General features: G+C 27.8%; 1 protein-coding gene across 1 annotated transcript; it reads left to right on the forward strand.

Moving 5' to 3' along the window:
* Nucleotides 1-5,257: 5,257 nt before the first annotated feature.
* Nucleotides 5,258-13,004, forward strand: LOC100203639 (large ribosomal subunit protein eL6). The gene is made up of 5 exons (XM_065807215.1): nt 5,258-5,362; nt 5,581-5,919; nt 6,914-6,965; nt 11,290-11,471; nt 12,839-13,004. Exons 2-5 carry the CDS (start codon nt 5,581-5,583, stop codon nt 12,989-12,991), a joined length of 726 nt encoding a protein of 241 aa, XP_065663287.1. The 5' UTR covers nt 5,258-5,362; the 3' UTR covers nt 12,992-13,004.
* The last annotated feature ends 8,884 nt before the right edge of the window (nt 13,005-21,888 follow it).

Consider the following 21,888-nt stretch of genomic DNA (forward strand, 5'->3'; position numbering starts at 1 on the left):
TTCAGCAAACCTGTGTTCGACTTTAAATGTGTTGGAGTTTACATGCCTGTATGATTTTAAACCACATGGGCATGTAAACTCCAACAATGAACTCAATTATTAATTTTAAGTTTTTTAAATTCTTGCATTCTAACTCATGTTTTGAGGCCTAAACTCTACAGAGTCTGTTGGCAGTTGTCAACCATCTGGAATGATTAACTGGCCCAATTTCAAGTAAAGCCAAGTCTGCGGGTATTTCTCCACTTCTAACAGCAGAGACTATTTTGTATCCATAAAACAGATCGGAGGATAAATTTTTTATTACTTCCTCCTTTAGAGTAATAAGCAGATATCCGAGATCAATTTTTTCAAAGTATGGATTAATTTCCAGAGCAGTTGCGTCACTTAATAGTTTTCCAATACTGCTTCTCCATTTGTTGCTGCTCAGAGTCTCTCCATCAAGAGTAGTTATCAGATTACGCAGAGGATGATCATTTGTATGGAGTGCGCAAACCAACCAGTTTAGCTTTCTTCCTAATTTCACTTCCAGCCAATGTATTGCTCCGCCTAGCCATCCTGTGTTAACACTAGTAGAATCACCACCGATCGCTTTTAAGCTTTTATCGCTATCATTATTTTTCAAAAATTCATATATATTCTGAGCAAATTAATTCATATTTTGAGCCTTCTCCCTCCGGGCTCTTGAAATACTGCATAATGCTCCTCTTCAATTGTAGCAGGATAATATTTAGACGAACCTTCGACTACTAATGGAACTTTTGTATTACCAATTCTGCTATCAAAAAAAAACACAATCAATTATGCTAGACTTGCATTGAGTATCAAACTCTATAGAAAGAGACTGCATAATTTTTTCTTGAGCTCGAAAAATTCAAACATTTCTTTCTGACTTCTAGTTGTTTGTTGCTTGAGACGCTTTTTGTTTCAACTATAGATAAAGTAATTGAATTTTTATTTACTAATGCTTTGTAAAATACCTTTACTTAAATTTAATTATATTTTGTTATCTTTAAGTTGAAACAGCCAGATTTACTTGTAATATAAATAAAATTAATTTCACTTTAGAGATTTTTCTTTATTAACAAATTGCTAATTAAAAACATAACTAATTAAAAAAATCTTACTTCTTCCTTTAATCTTCTTTCTCCAGTTTTATGTAGCTTTTTGTTTTCTTTCAAGTCAGCTAACCCGATTTGATGTGGACCGGTAGGTCCACATCAAATCTTTTTGTTTTCTTTCAAGTCAGCTAACCCGATTTGATGTGCACCGGTCGGCCCACATCAAATCGGGTTAGCTGACTTGAAAGAAAACAAAAAGCTACATAAAACTGGAGACTGGTCCCTATTTTAGCTCTTTGCCCAAGTATAAGAACTAACTCTTTCTTTGGAATCTTTTTCTTCGGAATCTTTTTCTTCTTTTCACACGTGCAATTAATGTGGGCTTCATCGTTACATTCTGACGAACAGTTTTTTTCTTGACTAGTAATAATTTGGCAATTACAATTCAGTATAAGTTGGCTGCATTCCAATCATTCACCAATGTTGTAATAATATAATGTTCAATATGTATTACAGGATGTACAAATAAAGCATTGACGTGGATCCATTTACTATTTAACTTTGAGTAAACATCGTTCATCAAAGATTTTATCGGATAATTTCTTTTGTTTCTATTGTTTCTTTCTTGCAAAAACAGACCATATCTAAGAAGATTTCTTAGCTTTGGTAACTCCGATATATGAATATTTATTCCAGATCCTATATATTCTGAAAGCTTTGATCCACTCCTTTTCCTAGTTCTTGAGGATATTGACTCTGCCATGATTAAATAGCAAAGCTCGTAATTTGCTAACTTTTTGCGTAAATATTTTTTTAATAATATTTTTTAACATATAACATATAAATTATTAGTTTGAAAATTTATAAATCGGCAACTTTATATAGTTTTGATATTACATAGAATTCAAAGTGAGTGAGTGTAAATAATTATTTGCGCTTAAAAATACGTAGACGCAAAACAGTATCTGTGGTTAGGGTCAAAGCTAATTTTTTTAATTAATTTTTTTTATTTTATTTATTTTATTTAGTTTATTTATTTTATTTTATTCATTTTTTTATTTTATTTATTTTATTTTATTTTTTATTTTATTAAGAAAAATTGACTATAAGTATGCAATTTCAAAACACACTTCCCAGTAGCTTAACCTTAATTTTTTTTTGTTTTTTTGTTTTTGATGTTAAAATAGTTGAACCAAGTTTTCTATATACCGGGTTTTTGTTTTAATAAAATCATAAAGTATGACACACCCTAATATATATATATATATATATATATATATATATATATATATATATATATATATATATATATATATATATATATATATATATATATATATATATATATATATATATATATATATATATATATATATATATATATATATATTGAACGCTGCATCAACCAGTGCTTTCAAAAACAGCATAACAAAGTAACTTTTAGGGACACAATTGCTGTCACAATTTTGTCTGTAGCTTCTGTGTATTTTATTTCGTCAGTATAGGCCTGGTGTAACACCTCTACATCAAACTATAAACAGATTTATTGTATTTGTTTTTTTTTGATCACTGAATAAAAATAAATTAAAAAAATATGAGTATTTTTATATACAACTAGATGCAAAATTCATCATTCTTTTAGAAAATTTTTCTTACATTTTGCTTCAAATACTTACTTTACTTAAACTTTTTTTTATAGGACAGTTTAGTTTTTTTGTTGATAATTTCTATATAGCACACTATATATGATGGCATACTTAACTTCGAAGCTTCATTATTCAGTATCCTGAAGACCAATAATAAAAGTTTTGATATGGATACATTCTTTGTTACATTTAGATCAATAATAACCCTTAGAGTTTTCATCTGTTTTCCTTGATCCTAACCAGCCCATCCTCCCCTATGCCATCTATGATGGCATAGGGGAGGATGGGCTGGTTAGGATCAAGGGTAACTTAATGATTTCATTTAACCTTAAGAAAAGGTTTCATTTTCCTTCAGAAAAGCCAGAAATTTCTCGGAACCACCCTAATTTACCATTTCATGCCAAACAGCAGCATTGCAAAACTTCGCGCATGCGCATAAGATATATTTTGTTTTATGTATTAGTTGGACCAAAAAAAAACTTTTGGAGCATCGCTTTCTTTTTACTTTACTTAAAAATAAGTTTTCCTTATAAAAAAAAGTTTTTTTTCCAATTCATCAATATTGCAACACACCGAACTCGTCAGTACGCCGTCTTAGGAAGAAGTCATTAAAACTTAGATATAAAATGCATGAAAATTCCCTTTCTGCACAGTTAATAACAAAATCACGACCTTAAATATATGAAGGAAATAAAACTAAAACAGCACATCCCAAATTTGATTTTTGTTTATTATAAAAACAATAATTGTGCACAAGGGACGTATTTTTGCTAAAACTAATGTAAAGTTAGTATAATCATGTAGGTCTAATCACTTTTTTACCAAAACCAATTTTTATGGAAATATGACCGGTATGCCATCGTAGGCGCTATGCCATCATAGGTGCCTTTCACCTAACTTTTTAATTTTGTTCTTTTTTACAACTTAGAAACCTGATATCTCAAGATTATCAAAAAAATTTTGATTGAAATTTTTAGTGTTTTTTTTTTTTTAGTTTACATTATTTACATGTTGTGTAATATAAGCATATAAATTTGGAATCTGAAAGAAGATCATATTCAATCTTGTAGCCAGAACCATAGAAAAATTAGAATATAAATATAATATAAAATAATATAGGTAATTTGTAACAAATTAACAATCTAAAACATGTGAATAAATAAATGATTAAAATAATATTTAAAAATATTTCAATATATTAACCGCTAAAAAAATAATATTCTTTAACTTACTTTTAAAAACAGAAAAAGAGAAAGATGAATCTAAATTAGGCTGGATTTTATTCTAGAGATATGGTGCTCGATAATCTATACAAAATTGATTTAACTTTGTTTGACAAAAGGGTTATTTTATATAGTTATCATTTTGCAAACTATATTTGTTCTTTACTTTAAAGGTACATAGGTCATTAAAAACATTTAAAAATGGGTTGTTCATACAACAAAACATAAAACATAAAGTATTATACAAGTTAAGATCATAAATGTTTAATACATTCATATTTTTGAATAAAGGTTTTGTGTTTGAAAAACGATTTAAAAAATATATATTTATTTGCTAGATAAACTTTTGTAAACTTTACTGATTAGGTATTTAATTTTTTTCTTTCCTTTAAGATTATAATACTTTAAATTAGCAAATTTAAAAATTTAGGAATATTCAAGATTTAATTTTAATAAGACTGCCTAGTCTAGCTCTTTTACATATGCGAATAATTACATATAATTATTCGCATTGCATATTTCTGATGGTGGTAATGACGTTGCAACTTACTTTTACCTGTGCTTCCTTAGGCAATATCTGCCTAGCGATGAATAAATGAGTAGTATGGTTGTTTTAGATTATTTTTATTTAAATAATTTCTGGCCTTATAGGGGATTCTAATCCTTTTTAGTGTATCTTCCTTAATCATAAAGATTTCAGATATGCTTAAATGATCAACTAAAAACAGCTTTAGAAATTTTAATAACCCTACACCTGTTTTTTTTATGCATAAATTTTTAATTTTTTTGTTATCTTTTTAAATATTATGTTCCGTTTCTAATTTTATGTTTATTTTTTCAATCTTTAAGTAGAAATGAATGATAATAATAACAAAGCTATCAACAAAATATTATCGAGTTTCATCCAAAGTTGATCAGGAGACAGTGTTTTGAGTTTTTTTAAATTTAACCCCTTTTACCTATGATTTTGTTGAAACTTTCTTTAAATTTTATTTATTTATAATTTTTTAATGAAATTTTGAGTTTCATATATCGCTAAAAATACAATAAATTAATTATAAACCGATGCAATTTTTCTAATAAATTTTATTTTCTTCTATATATTCTGTAGCCTATATATTCTGCCACCTTTATGTGTTTATAAACTTAAAATACACCAAATTTTGAACAATAAGGTTATCTCCTTATATATTTAATTTTAACTTTGACAAAATTTATCCTAGTTTATATGCTTTAAATGTTTATATGTTTTAAAATTATTTTGTGAATATATAAGTGAATAATATGTAAAAAAATTTGTAGTTTCTTAAAATTTTAAATACCGCATGGGGCGGTTTTTCGGTTCTCGGTTTATCTGAAGTAATATAGCTGGTCTCTCTTTGAATCCAAGATTGCGCCGTAAATGCCTTTTTAGTGGCCAAATTTAACGACTGATGTACGTTTGTTAAATCCTATTGAGTTATTTTGATCACTATATATGATTTCAAATGTGTTTATATGTTATATGCGTATTTAGTTGTATTTAGTTATTATTTATACATTTTATTATGATAACAAACTCATTAAACAAATAATGGGTAAAAAGAAAAGTCATAAATATTGGTTAGTGGTTAATAATTTAGGAATGATTGGAAGAATTTTTATTCCTTATAGATGGCAAAGCCTCACTCATCTCGAAATTCCTTACTTCCCGGAGGAATCAGTCGTTTAAGTAGAAGTGCTGTGTTTAGAAAACGAGCATTATATAAGAAAAAAAGGGTTCCAGTTAAAGCCAAAAAAGCTGATCCAGCATTACCCAAAATAAAGAAAATCGGTGGAGAAAAAAATGGAAGTCAGCGTACATTGCCACTTGTTAAACAACCCCGATTTTATCCTGTGGATGATGTCAAAAGACCATTAAAACACAGAAAACATCCAAAACCTCCAAAGTTACGATCAAGTTTAACTCCAGGAACCGTTGTTATTTTGCTAGCTGGGCGCCATAAAGGAAAGGTTAGTGTTTTGCGATTAAATTTTAAAAGCCAAAATAAGTAAAAAAATTATAAAAAACTATTAAACCAATAACTCAATTATTGTTATGTATAATAAATGTATAAAATTATTTTTAGAGTATCCTGTGTAAATATATAGTAAAAAAAAAATGTCAGCGAATATAATTCAAAGTATGTATGATATTTGAATTTATAGCATCAGTTTTTATATATTTTTACCTGAACAAATTTTGAATAAGTGATATGATAAGTGTATAAGAATAATTGAAAAAGTAAATAGGTATAAAATATATCAAACTAAATTTGTATATTGTAAAATATATGAATCTTGTTTTGTCAATTTTAATTGTCTATTCTGAAAGGTCGTTTATATAGAAGAGTATCTACAAATTATTTCCTATAAAAAAGTACAACAAATTTAAGGTAGTATTTAAAAAAAAATACATCTGAAAACTTTTTTATATATTTAATTCTAAGCCTTTAAAATTAAAGTTAATTGGATTTTATTAAACTTCATGTCAAGTATTAACCAATTACTAGGTGCTAGCAAAGTTAGTTTCTATTATTAGTTAAATTTTGATAGGATATATGAAGAATTTTTAAAGAATATAAATTAAGTTTAAACATGCATATGTAAAAGAGCTAGAATAGGCAGTCTTATTAAAATTAAATCTTGAATATTCCTAAATTTTTAAATTTGCTAATTTAAAGTATTATAATGTTAAAGGAAAGAAAAAAATTAAATACCTAATCAGTAAAGTTTACAAAAGTTTATCTAGCAAATAAAGTGTTATAAGGGTTTAAGGTATTTTTTTGTGTGTTTGTTTTTATGTTGTTATGCTATGCTTTTTATTTGAGTTCATGTCTTCCACTTTAAAATGCCTTGTGTACTTTTTGTTTAGTTGTTTTGCTTCTAATTTGGCAGTAATTCTAAGTGTTTTTTTATTTTCTTATTTAGAGAGTTATTCTAAGTGTTTTTTTATTTTCTTATTTAGAGAGTAGTATTTCTTAAGCAGCTTCCAACCTCAGGACTTCTTCTAGTTACTGGTATGTTTTGCTTATCACAGACTCAATGTTTTAAATTTTATATTCTTTTTATCTGTGAATAAATGTGCTTAAGTAAATCATCTCAATAGTTGCAGAACTTTAGTATTATAAAAGCAATGTTTGTGTTTCTAAGTTTAAAAATTTATGTGTATGTAATTTAATTTCATTTAACTTCCATAATAAACAGAAAAGTCGACTTGCAAAAGTTTGACTTAAATTACAAATTGTTTTACCATAACTTGTCAGATTAGGTCCAACCATATTTTAATCCTGACTAAATCCCACAATTAAAAGTGTGTTATATTTAATAAAGAATTGTTAATAAGTCAAATGTTCATATTTCAACTTAGTGGAATAAAATGTGAATTGTTATTAAAATAAATGGCATTTCATTTCGTTATATTTTAAATTTGGAAAGACTGTTTGATCTAAATAAATTTATTAGTATTAAAAGCATTAAGCTGTAAATAGTAAAATCCTTTAAATAATAATGAAAACCCAATTGTATAAGTCATTTTTTTATGCTGATGCTATAACGTGAGTTTGTCTTTCTATTTCTAATTCTGCTATTTTAGTAAATTATCTTGTTTTTAATAATAATGCAATCAGCATTGCCATGATTTTAATTAAACCCAAATTGCTTCATAAATTTATTAAATTTACAATTCCTTTTTAATGCATTGTATTTTAATGTTGTAAATTCTTGTGTTAGTTTATATATACATTATAAAAAAGTTTAATATTTTGTGTAACTACTTGTTTTTTGCAATAATAACTTAATTAAAGTCTTACAATTTGTTAAAGAATAATTCTCATTGAATATTATTAATTTTTCTAACTCTTTTAATATGTATCATGGTAAGTTTATTACACGCCACATGTCTGGGTGCTTATTTTTTATATGGTCTCTACTTATATAATAATAATATTTTTGTAAACAATAAAATACGATTTATTTTAAAGTCTTGCCTTTAGATTAAGAATTACTTTGAGGAGTGTCAGTTCATTAAATTATTCTAATTACTAGTCTGGTTACTTTTTCAGTTAATAGGTTAAGTTTATACAAAAAAGTTTTCTTAACTTAAAATCAAATGTTATGTTATGTACTTAGTTTTCCTTTTTGCATTTAATTGTTAATGTCAATACAAGTAATGAGTCAAAAGTAATGTTCCAGTAATTATTAGTTGTATTAGCCTAATGCAGGGGTGCTCAACCTTTTTTAGTTCAATAATACCTTTAAGATTTAACACAAAACAGTAACCCCCCCCCCCCCCCCCTAGCAAATATTTAATATATTTTCCCTTAAAAACTTTAAAAGTATTGATTTTCAATTTAAAAAAGAATTATTAATTTTATTTTTATATTTGGGTAGTGTGATAGTGTGTTGCTATAGTTGATTTGCTGTTGTTTGCCGTCATGTTATGCATAGCTTTTTGTTACTGGTTAATCTGGTTTTCACAATCTTAAATTCAACACTAATTTTATTTTTTGTAATAATATTATTTTGAACTACTGCATATTTAAAAAATTATATCAAATGCAAGAAGTAAATGACCCCTTATGGCTAAAATGGAATACATTCATGACCCCCCTAGAAAAGCTTTATTATCCCCTATAGTAAAGCCAAATGACCCCCTTATGGGTCTTGACCCCCAGGTTGAGAAACCCTGGTTTAATGTCTTGAAATATAAACTTTAATGTCATATCTATAAGTCCTAATTTAATGTCTATAATTATAAAGTATATTATTTAAGTAATTTAACTTCTACAACTTAATGTTTTTAATTATAAAGTAGAAGTGGTATTATTCTTTAAATTACTAATTTCATTTTTTCAAAAATCTACAGTTAAGCATTTATGCCTAATGTTTTTATTTTATTGTACAATTATGCCACATAGGTTTAGCTGTAAAGTTTTATATACATATTATAAAAAGGTAAATTTAATTTGGTTGTGTAAGCTGAAATGTTTAAAAAAAAAACTTTCTTAAGCACATACATTTATTATTCAAACCATATATTTTTATCATAGAAAACTCTATGCCGGTTCAAGAAGTTATTAATCAATTGATCAAAAGTATTATACCAAAGTAACATATTCTTTTGTCTCAATAATTTTTAAGTTTAATTTCAAAGTTTAAACTCTAAACTTCTAATATTTATTTGCAAAATAAACATCGCTTTGTGTGGCACTTAAGAACCCCTGTACTAAAACAAATTTATTTATATTTACAATTTCTGTTTAAATACATAACAAAAAATATATATTCAAATAACATTAAAGTACATTTGCAATAAGTAGATTAACAGACAACAAAAATGTAGTTAATTATTTTCTCACCACTTTCTCGCCTCCCATTTATTCTTTTAAGAGAACTGCTTCAACAACAAATAGAGGTGAAGTCTTTGCCTCCATTTCAAGACCACGCCAATTTTTCCAAATTTTCAGCTCTTCAATTATTCTTGTACACTAGCCATTTTAAATCACCCAAAAAGTTTTCAATTAGTCTTGTCTGGAATGAAGCTGGGTTTATATCTTTGGTTACAACATTGATTTTTTTCAATTCTATAAAGTCAATGACCAACTTGATGCAACGTGGTCGAGATAGATCAGGCAAAAAGATAAACTCATTGTCTTTTTTTTATAATATTCTGATACTAGAGGAAGTTTTTTCTAGTATCTCTTTATAAGTGTACTGGTTGATTGCCTGCTTAGTGTGATGAATATAAAGAAGGCTTATTCCACGGGGGCTGATGCAACAAGAAACTAAGAGCTTGTCCTCATACTTTTTACACAAATTGTATCTTACTTGATCAGAACATTAAGAAGTATCAGTGGCATAAAACCTATATTATGTGCTATTGTTTAAGGTAAAATAGCTTTGATCATCCATAGCCAAATCCAAGTTTTTGTAATTTTCTAACAATTCACGACATTTAGGACGCATAGCTTTCTTCTGCTGATGGCTACGATCTGGACGATTTGTTTTTTTGAAAGTTCGAATGTTAGTCATTGTTTTTAATACTTGGGAATTTCGAATTTGACTACAGTTATAAACTTGAGCTACTTTCTTTTGGGAGCGCCCTGACTTATTTTCAAAAAATGCAGCAATCTTTGGAATATTTTCTTTAGTAGCTAGCTTAGCAATTTGACCACTTCCAACTTTTTAGAGATCCATTCTCCAATTTTATGATTTAATCATAAGCAGTTGATCTGGGTAAACCCCATTCCATAAAGTACTTAGCAACAAACGCTTCACCTTTTTCTTGATTTTTTTTGGGAAAAAATTTCCATAAATTTTTCGCAGCCCTTTACTTTGATCATTTTATTTTGAATATTTAAATAATATTTTTAACTTAATTAAATTAAATTTAAATAGATTATAAAATCCTCTTTCAAATAAATATAAAGGTTCTTAGCGTGCATAAAATAAATTACATAATTAAATGCAATTAAAATTTGTCCGAAATATTATTTGTAGGGTGTTAATAAAGGCACACATCACTGATATATAGGTTTAATTGTTTCTACAATATAAAAAAGCTATGGTAGGCAAGTCTAAAATAAAAGTATAAGAGATTAAAGACAAATTTTATAAATCAATTCACCTGATGTTCATTGTGTTGATGGTGCTGTTGCCTTTGTATACTAAGGCAACAACAGCATTAAGTTGTATAGAATTTTCAGTTGATTTTAGAACAATAAGGTAAATTTAAAATTTTGGAAAAAAAACAAAACCAATTAAATATATATGTAACAAAAAATATAGCAGTTAGTATGAAATATTTTAATGACATGTAATAACATTAGCTGTTTCTAAAAATTTTTAAATAATCTTATGACATGTGATACACGGGCTATGTGCAAAGTCGTCACAAATTAAATCAGATCAAAATTAAGTTATGTAAAAAAAATTTTCCATTTAACTTGATTTTGATCTGCTTCTGGTATGAAACTAGACAAAAACTTAACCTTAACTTACCATTATAACGATATATCTAATAAGTTAAACAGATCACTTGCCATTACCTACTTATCAAGTATTGTCAAGTTTGTATAAATGTTTATCAAAGTTGCAAGGAAATATTAAAAACCTATATGTGTGTATGTATAATTTAAACTTAAATGTGCATAATCAGAAAGTGTATTTATTTATTAGATACGTTCTAAAATTATGCTAAATAAAACTGCGGTTAATTAGCAAATTGGTTTTTTTATTAGCCATATTTGTCAGTCACCTTTCAAACATGTTTTAAGTTATGTGGTTCTATAATTACTGTGAGGATCACACAGTTTCTAGAAAGTGTTTTATTTTTTTTATTAGGTCCATTTACTATTAATGGAGTGCCTCTTCGCCGTGTTCCACAATCATACGTTCTTGCTACCAAGACTAAAATAGATATATCTAAAGTTAAACTTTCCAAGCAGCTAACTGATGATTTTTTTAAACGTCAAAAAAAGAAGGTTGCTAGATCAAAAGAAAGTATGTTTGATGAATCAGCAGAGGTAATTTTTGATTTGTTTATTATTTTATAGGATGTATTAAATTTGTAATGGATCCCTCCCCCTTTTTATTTTATTATTTTAATTATTCTAAAACATTTCAAGTTTTCACAAAGTCAAAAAATAATTTACGACTTTCAAAATAAAAAATTTTTTGCTACAACTCAGATAAACCTACACAATTTTTGTTCTAGTTTGACTTTTGAACTGGCTTTTTCTATGGAAAAAGGAGTCTTGGTTATAAATTTAATGGTATAGTAGTATAATAAATATCATTTTGCTATTTTAAACATTAGTTTTATGCGTTACTCAAATTTTAGTAAATTAACTTCAGTAATTGTAATTGGGCAAATTGTTTAGGAAAATCCTTTATTCTATAAATGTTAAAAGTATGGTTTATTGGTATAGTTTGGTATGAAATGGTATAATTTTTCTTAAATTGATCTTTTTAAACTATTTCAATACTTATTAAACAAAACAATCTCATTTTAGTAAATTATACAGATCTGGTAAAATAAAATAGTGAGAATCGCATTTACAACAACAACTTTTAAATATTAACTCCATCTGTTTTGTAGTAGTAGTATTATCCTTGTTCATAAATGATTAAATTTTTAAATTAAATAAACCTTTAATGATCCAAAATCTAGTAGCGCTCTGGCTGTGTCTCAGTTTGCTATACTAGTATTACTAAATACTTATTTGAAGTAAAGCTAGTTTATAGTAAATTAATTTTACACCAAATGACCTAATATGGTGTGATAAATTAAAATAAATTACTTAGTCATAGTCACATGTTTTTAGAATTGCCTTAAGCTGCTAAACTTATTGTGAAGGCTTATCATTATGAAAAAATAGCCTATTTTGATTAAATTTTTTTAAATATGCAAACAAATATAGTTCAAACATTTTCCTCAGTTACTCTATTGTTCTTGTACTTAAATCAGTGATAAGTGACTATTAGTCGACCAATTATGTTATTAAAATGGTACGAATAGGTGTGAGCAAAACCGGATATCCTGTCCGATAAAAATCGGATTCGAATTTCAACAAATCGGACCGGGTATCCGGATTTGCTCACCCCTAGGTATGAATAACCACTTATTTTTGCATTATTGATTTTTAATGTGCCAAAATCTATTGCTGTTAACAATTAATGCAAAAAATATAGATGGCTTATTAAATTATTTATGCAAAAAAGTTGTGACAAAATCATTATACTGTAGTAATTTTTATAAAAAAAAATGTATCAAATATTTGTTTTAAGTATATTGTTTCAATTGTTCAGAGTAAATATCAATAAATAATGTTAGCATACTTGTATTAGTAAAGTTGAAAGTATTCTATTAAACGGTTGTGTCTTTGTTTAGGGTTTCAAGCCAAGCGAGGAACGTAAATCTAGTCAAAAAGAAGTCGACGAAGCGTTATTGCCTCTTATCAAACCCGTTCCATTGTTAACTAAATACATGAAATCTCTCTTCACTCTAAGGAAAGGACAATATCCGCATCAAATGATTTTTTAAATCAATGATAAAATTAAGTCGTTTTTTTATTCTACTGTAACAGTATTTGCAACGCGAAACGCTTAAAGTTGGTCTCTCTTTTCAAATATTTATTCCGACATTGAGCATCCTTGACGTCTGGAAACTGCCATTCTTAGGGGGGATAAGGCAAGTTTTGATATACATACAGCCCCTATAACATTTTCAGGTTACATTACGTATTGTAACGTAAACGGGATTCGTTACGTGCAAAATGTCCGTTATTTTTACGTAACCGAGACGTAAGATTTTACGTAATGATACGTAACGTTACGTGAAAAAATATAATTATTACGTATCCGAGATGTAACGTATTAATACGTAACATTTTGACCTAATAAGACGTGATCGTGATCACCTGCGGCGACTTTCAAATTAGCGATATTTAATTGTTATCTAGTATGCGAATAAAAAGCTAGTTATTGGCCTACGTTAATGCTGCAATTTACTCTTATAGCCTATTATAAAATAGCCTAATAAGAGTATACCATCGTCCAGGGAGTAAGGAGTAGACTGATACATATCACACAATGTATATCACAAATAAACTTAAAACAAATCCTAAGTACTAAATATATCCTTATCATATTTGATAGTACCAAAAATCTTACCGTAATGTAATATAAATCTCGTTAACGGTTAAAAAATTGACATTATATACACGTTTTTGCTTGTAGGATAATAAAAACAAAAGAAGTGTTACGCTGATTGAATAAAAAAAATTTAAAAACGTTTTATTTATATTAAAAGTTATAACGTAATTAGATTTACAATATTGTAATTAACATTAATAATAAGTCGTTTATATGTTGTGTATATATATATAGGTTATATATATATATACGGACCCGTAACGTGAAATTTTTTAGAAAAAAGGCAGATTATAATAGTAAATATAATTTTTTTCTTAATTTTGCATTTAAAAGTTGTTTGAAATAAAGAGAATATGCAAATAAAGGGGTATCGATCCACCTGATTACCCTCCTCCTCATATATATTTCATATAAAAATTATTGATGACGATTAGAAAAAAGCATTTAATTCAGAAGTTTATTATAACGAAAAAAATAATTAACATAGTAATAATATAATCTGTGTACATTTTGCCTTTAACTACTGTCTTGGTAATCGAACTATCATCGTTGCAAATATCATCAAAGGCGTTACTGTCAGAACTTTAACTACTGTCTTTGGTAATCGAACTATCATCGTTGCAAATATCATCAAAGGCGTTACTGTCAGAATTATCATTACCAATAGATTCAGGTGTAATACTAGCCTTTTTTGGTGCCCGACTAGGTATGCCTATTATTGCGCGTTTTGCATGCATTGATTACTGCGCGTTTTGCATGCATTGGCATTCGTTTTAATTGATCCCCGAGCGCCTCTGCCACCTTATGGAGATTAATGCGTTTTTGCAATCTTAGATGCAGAGAATCTTTAAAATATAAAAATAAAATCTACATCTTTAAAGGAATAGAATCGATAAAAAAAAAAAAAAACATTTATCCAATTAAATAATTATTGAAATCACATTAGCACAACAGTAAAACTTTTTTTTTTAAAATAAATAAATTTAGCGGCAAAACACCTCGAATAATGCCCCCAAAAAATGAAGAAAATTGTCCCCAAATTATTTGACTTTGAGCGCAAGGTAAATCTCAATATTTTGTAAAAAAAAAAAAAAAATGCTAATGTGATTATAATGGTCCAATTTCTTTTTTAGATTATTGTGTATTCTGGTTTTTTCGTATTTGTTGTTTAAAATAAAATAAAGTTTCGCAAAATTTAGTCAAAAAAATAAAACTTTATTGCGTATTTGCCCATAGTTATTTTTTTCCTAAATCTTTTTTTTTAACTTAAACAACATTTATGAAAAAACCGTAATACATAACAATCTAAAAAAAATTTGGGTCATTATCACATAAGAAATTTTGTTTTCAGAAAATATTTAGCGCATTTTCCGGGGTTTTTAGCTGCTTGAGCACAAGGTAAATGTCAATATTTTTAGAACTTTTTTTTTTGTAATCGTTTTTTTTCATATTTGCTCCATATTGGGTTTCTTGTGATTTTCGTTTTGTAATAAAAAATTTTTGAACACCCCTTATGTCTAGTTTAAAAGCCGAAAAATGCAAGCATAATTTTAAATATCATTGGTAATAGACGTATCCCGCATTCCAATGACGTAATGATTTAATGACATCAGGCAATGATAAAACGTAAATATCGAAATAATTGTTAAAAAAATGAACTCTTAAGTAGAACATGTTCTGATAGATTTACAAAATTATTTAACTGAAATACCAATTGTTTTAGAAATAAATAGAAATAGAAATATTTTACATAACTTTAAATCTGCAGATGAAACTTTAGCATGGTGTAAAAGTTTAAAATACTTGCCACTACTCACTATTAAAGAAATAGAAAACTACAGAAAAAAAAAAGCTAAAAACAAAAGTATTGCAATAAAAAAAACATTTGAAAGAGGTAAAAGATTTAAATCTGAACGATATATATCATCTGATAGCATTTACACTTCATATAACCTAACGTGTATCGTAGTAAAAGCAAAATGCAAAGCAAGCATGAAAAATGAAGTTCGTGATTTAAAAGTTTATATTAGCAGATTTACTAGCTCTGTTAGAAAAGCATATTGCTCGTGCCCTGCTGGAAATAGTGGTTATTGTAATCACGTGATGGCTTTATTATTTGAACTTGCAGAATATTCTTTAAATTTACTTGAGTATGTACCTGAAGAGATTGCTTGTACAAGTAAATCAAGGCAATGGGGCATTCCAGGTCATAAAACTAAAACAATTAAAAATCCTGTTATGTTTACAAATGTTCAAAAATTTGAATTTAAGCGTGGCATTAAGCCTAATTTATATGATCCAAGGCGAATAAAATGTAAAGAAGAAACTTCAAAAGGAAATATTAACAATCTAAAATCAAATGTTGCTTTTTTCAATAAAGATATTGGTATTGTTCATTGCGTACCTGACATTTTTAGTTTTACTAAAACATCATTTGGAAATTTTCCAATTGGTTCTCCTTTATCTTATCAACTCCAGATAAATGAGAGCTTTGAACTTATCACTAATATTGAAAAACTTAAAGCCATTTCTTTTAATGTGTCTAATACCCTACCTCCTTTACCTCTTGGCTTTTATAATAAAAATCATTGCTATATACCTTGCAATTGGGAGCTTAATGAGAAACAAAAAGACTTTTTGTTATCAATAAAAGTATCTTCTGAACAAAGCAGAAAGTATGAAGCTGATACAGTTACACAAAATAAAAATCAGCTGTGGTTTAATCTAAGAAAACATCGCTGAACTTCAAGTATTTCTCATAAAATTTATATACGCAAAAGACAATTTGAAACTCTTGCTCAACAGTTAATTAATAACTCACAAAAAGTTGACTTGCCTAAATTTATTCAAGAGTCTTTAGACCACGGGCTTGCTTATGAGCCGCATGCACGAGAGAAATATATTGATGTTTTAAAAAATAGATTAAATCGCAATGTTTCAGATAGGACAACTGGAATTGTAATACAGCCTAATTTATTTTGGTTATCTGCGAATCCGGATGGTCTTGTATATGATGAAGAGGCTAAATATTATTATGGTTTAATTGAAATTAAATGTCCTAGAATGAAAAAGCACTTGTCTATTTCCGAATGTTTGAATGACAATGATTTTTATTTTGGACTAGACAATGGACACCCATATTTAAAAAAAGATCATTATACTGGTTTTTATACACAAATACAAATGGCTATGGGGTTAAGTAATTCCCAGTTTTGTGACTTTGTTGTGTACACATTTAAAGGAATTGCTATTATAAGAACACCTTTCGACCATCAGTTCTTTTTTGAATTAATTACAAAGTTAAATAATTTTTACATTAACTATTTTTTACCACATGTATTGGACAATAATGTAAATACCAAAGAAAGTATATCACCCTCTATATGTAAATAAATGTTTTTACTTTTGATTTTTAATAAGTGGTGGCAAAAAGTTACATAAAAGACAAGTTACTGTCCATAGTTGGTTAATTGAACCATGAAACACCAAAGGAATTTCATTACTTATTTGGCGAAATACTTTAATTCTACGAATAGCACGTTCTACATGAATTCTCAATGATGCAATGGTTTGACTTTCTGTAGCATCTTCTTTACTTAGCTGTAGTTGTCCATTTAAAAAAGATGGTATATTTAATTTAACATTGATTGTGTTTAAATGGTCTGAAATGGTAAACCCACGATCAGCCATAACTGAATCATTTTTGTTCCAGAGTTCTTTATTAAGGAAACCTGATCTTACAACAATTTCTTTGTCAGAAATAGCTCCATCAGTTGACTTATAAAAGTTATTGCTCCTGAAGGAGAAATACCTAACAACCCTTTGTAAGTTACATGATGTTTATAACTAGAGAATAAAGAACTCTGGTGTCTCAGTGATGAAGGTTTCTGACAAAATAGTTCAGTACAATCAATAATGCATCTTGTTGATGGAAATGTTATCTTAAAGCTTTCTGGCATAAACTTATTAACTTGTTCGCGTGAAGGTCAAATAGGTACACTTCCCAAAGAAAAATATAGAAAGTTTGTCCATGTTTTTAAATAACGAGATGTTGTTGATTTTGAAATTTTAAATAACCAAGATGTGTGCAAAATTGTAAATCTATTTTTTAGCCACACTAAAAACATAAATAACTGACTTTCTGTGTTTAATTTTGTTTTTGGACCAGTTTTTGCCTGATTACCTAACATGTGCAAATTTTCAGATAATCCTGAGTTGTGGTATTTAACATTTTCACCATTTTTTCCTGGATTTAAAAAGTTGTACAAATTAATATACAGTTCATGTTCAATGCCAGTATATTTTTGAAACAGTTTTTTGTCTCTTGACATATTTTCATAACTAAGTATATATTTACTTTTATATTGATTCAGTTGATTTTTTATTTTTTTATTTTTAGATTCTAAAATGCTTATTTGAGATTTCAACTCGTGTTTTTCTTTTTCCAGTAGATCAATTTTGTTTTGTAGTTCAACACAACATAAGCAAACTTTCTCAACCTCAAAATCAATTAGTAGTTCTCTATCGTTAGTTTTAAAATTGTCTTCATTTCTAGAAACGTTTTTAATATCAAAGTTTTCGATAAATTTTCTTTTTTTAGGCGAACATCGCTTTTGTACATCAACTTGTTTTTTAAATTCAAAAATAGATGGAAATGCTTCTTTTTTTAAAGATTCTACCAATATTGGATAAAAATTGAATGTCTTCATTTTTAAAATGAAGCTCGCATACTAGAGTCGTGTCCTTAATAACAAAACTATCATTACCACCTTTTCTTCTAAATTGAGAAATAATTTTTGCCCACTTATTTCGACGAGCAGTATTCTTGGGTATTTTAAAAATCCAATTCCTGACTTTTTTTTTTGAAAATTGTAAAATGAACTTTTGCATTGTGGAATACAGCAATAAGCTCCACTTCCTCCTCCGTTATTTAATGTACAACAGGCAAAATCACTCATGTTAATTTGAAATAATTAAAACTACAATATTCTAATGTTTACGCTTTATCATTGCCTGATGTCATTACATCATTACGTCATTGGAATGCGGGATACGTCTATTGTATATGTATAAATGTATTTCTAATTAGGAGTCGTTCATTAAGTACGTACGCTTTTATTTCAATCCTTCTTCCCCTTCCCCTTTTTAGTACCCTCCACCTCAATAAAAGAACCTGCGCTTTTAACTTACCTACCTTTTTTTTAGTTTAGTTTCTTCTTTTTTTATAATTGACCCCTGATTCCCCCCTCCCCCAAATTGTATTTACGCCATTTACAGATATAAATATAATGTACAGACGCAATGGAGTGTTTATACATCAACTGAGTATTGTTTCATGTACCTCAAAATAATACTTTTCTACCGCATTGAAATCTAACTTTTAATCAAAAAAGTAGCAAAAAAAACTTGAGTACTAAAAATGTTTTAATATGCCGTCCTCGGATTTATTAACGATTTACGCCGTTTATAAGACTTTAAATAAGTTTCATTTTAAATCAAACCCACTAGCAATCTGATTTTGCTATTTTATAAGAAACAGGAATTATTTGAGATTTTTTTATGAAAAAAGAATTAAGTATATATATAATAATTAGATTATCTCAAAGAATTCCTGTTTCTGATGAAATAGCTGAATTATATTTGCACAATCTAACATCATGTGCAATCCTGTCCGCTTTCTCTATGCAATCTTACTAACACGACTATTTCCATCTTTTGCTCTAAAATAACTTCGTTCTTCCAAAACTCACTTTACTCTCGGCCGTAAAGCGGTTATGACGCTCCTTCTTGGGGGGCTGAACATGTCTTTGCGTGCCTTGGTATGGTGGTCTCTGTATGGCAACTAGCCGGAGGAGAATAAACCACAATACCTATATAATAATTAGATTATCTCAATTAATTACTGTTTCTTATGAAATAGCTGAGTTTTATTTGCACAGTCTTCACATCATGTGCAATCCTGTCCGCTTTCTCTATGCTATCTTTTTAACTCGATTACTTCCATCTTTTGCTCTTAAATAACTTCGTTCTTCCAAAACTCACTTTACTCTCGGCCGTAAAGCGGTTATGACGCTCCTTCTTGGGGGCTGAACATGTCTTTGCGTGCCTTGGTATGGTGGTCTCTGTATGGCAACTAGCCGGAGGAGAATAAACCACAATACCTATATAATAGTTAGATTGGATTGCCTGTGGGTTGTATTTAACAAAGATTATTTTCTAAACTTATAAATTTAAAAGCTTTTGATCAAATAAAACGTGATGTAACTTTATATAATCTAAATGTGAGACGCATTTAAAATACCTATAGATTTTTTTAACGTTATGTTGCGTCTTAGTTTACACTTATTAAAAGTGCATTGTTATAATTATGTGTCATGGTTATTTTTTAATTAATGTTTATAAGTTAAAAAAAACCATACTGGTATTTTTTTAAACTTTTAACAATATACAAAAAATTAGTTCTAATTTTTTTTTATAACAAATTTGTCACGAAAACAACGTTTCGATTCGCGAAGTTGCAATTAACTGATTGCAACTTTGCGATTTGACATTTTTAACAAAAAAATATTTTTCTAAAACTTTTTTTAGTTACTTATGTCTTAACAAATGTATCGTTGAATACCATAACTCATAAATGAATTACAGTATTTAATAAATTTGTTGAATTAACAATATTGTAAATGCCCTTAATGCATTTGTCCAGACCATTGTAATAAAAAAAGTATTTAAAAAAAAAACTAACCCACAAGCAATCTCATTCCTTATATATGTGATATTTACTGTAACCATATGGCACTTGATGTTACGTATTAATTAAAAATTAATTCGCGAATTTAACGCGTCACAAATTTAATTTATTTTATGTTACCTTACGTCTATCTTGATACTTGTTAGAGTGTAACCAATTAAGACATAATGTTACGTTAAAAAAATCCATTTACGTCACGTAGTTTAGTTACGTCTCGAATCTATATTTAGTAACGTTACGTTACGTCTTATTTGGTTACACTTTATATAGTTAAAAAGAAAACTAATTAAGACGTAACGTTGCGAATTGAGAATTATTATTTTTTTTCGTGACAAAGTAACCAATTGAGACGAAGCTATTTTACAATAAAAATAAAATAAAAGATGATTGTTAGCAATACGGCAATATAAAACAAACATTTATTGCATTATCAAGTTTATTTACTTAATATTTAATTAAAAGTTAGAGAATGTAACCTTGTTACCAATTGTAACCGATTAAGACGTAACGTAACTTTAAAATGTTATAGGCGTAAGGCGTAGAACAAACAAACTCGTAAAAAAAAAAGCCGATAATTTTAAACAAATCCGATTGGTTGTTAGTGGCAAACCGAATAACTTTTTATTTATTGGTATTTAATTTATGCAAACAAAGAATTCTAGATAATAGCAAAATATTATAAACAACCGAAGCGTCCCTTATAACAGTTTTGCAGGAGATATATCAATATAATTATAAATATATCTTGAAGTGTTTGTTTGACCTAATTTATGAACCTAATTACAATTTAATACATTTTTTTATTTTTATTTACACTTTGCCGATAAAAAAAAATTTACAGTCGTAACTTATAAAAAAATAATTACATGACCGGGGCTAGAAGAAGACAAATTTAGTCTTATCATTAAGCCCCAATTTGTGTTGGTATATTTTTGAAAAATATGCTTCTTTTAAAAGCAGATAAAATGAATTATGTAATGTATATATTTCATTTTGCGCTGTGCTAACAAAAAAAAGTATTTATATCTTAATGCACTACTGAAGCCGTAATAGCTATTTGTAATATCGACTTAGTAGACAAAGTTATAATTGTTTTTATAACATTAAGTTAAAAGTAACTTATGTTATTTTACACTATTGTTACTTATAATTATATATGTTACTTATAAATTATTGTTATAAAAATAAAAGAAACCAAATGACAATTGATGAACTGATGGAATCGTAAAATGTGGTTGTCATGGGGTGAGTATTAGGGTTTCTCATTTCCCGTAAATTAAGCATCCCGGGATTCCCGGTGTGCAACTTATTTATCCCGGGATTTCCCGGCATAATTTTTCATATAAAAACAAGCGGTTTCTGACAAATTTATCTTAGCACGCTAATCTACATTACTATTTAAAATAAAATATTATTTCAAAATACATAAGCAATCAATTGATTTGTCACTTAATCGTGAACGAATTTTTCCCATAAATAGACCCGCGGCAGAAAAAAAGCTCTTTCTGATTCAATTGATGTCGGCTTGATGGTCATTA

This window comes from Hydra vulgaris, chromosome 10 (assembly GCF_038396675.1).
Source record: "Hydra vulgaris chromosome 10, alternate assembly HydraT2T_AEP".
Lineage (NCBI taxonomy): Eukaryota > Metazoa > Cnidaria > Hydrozoa > Anthoathecata > Hydridae > Hydra > Hydra vulgaris.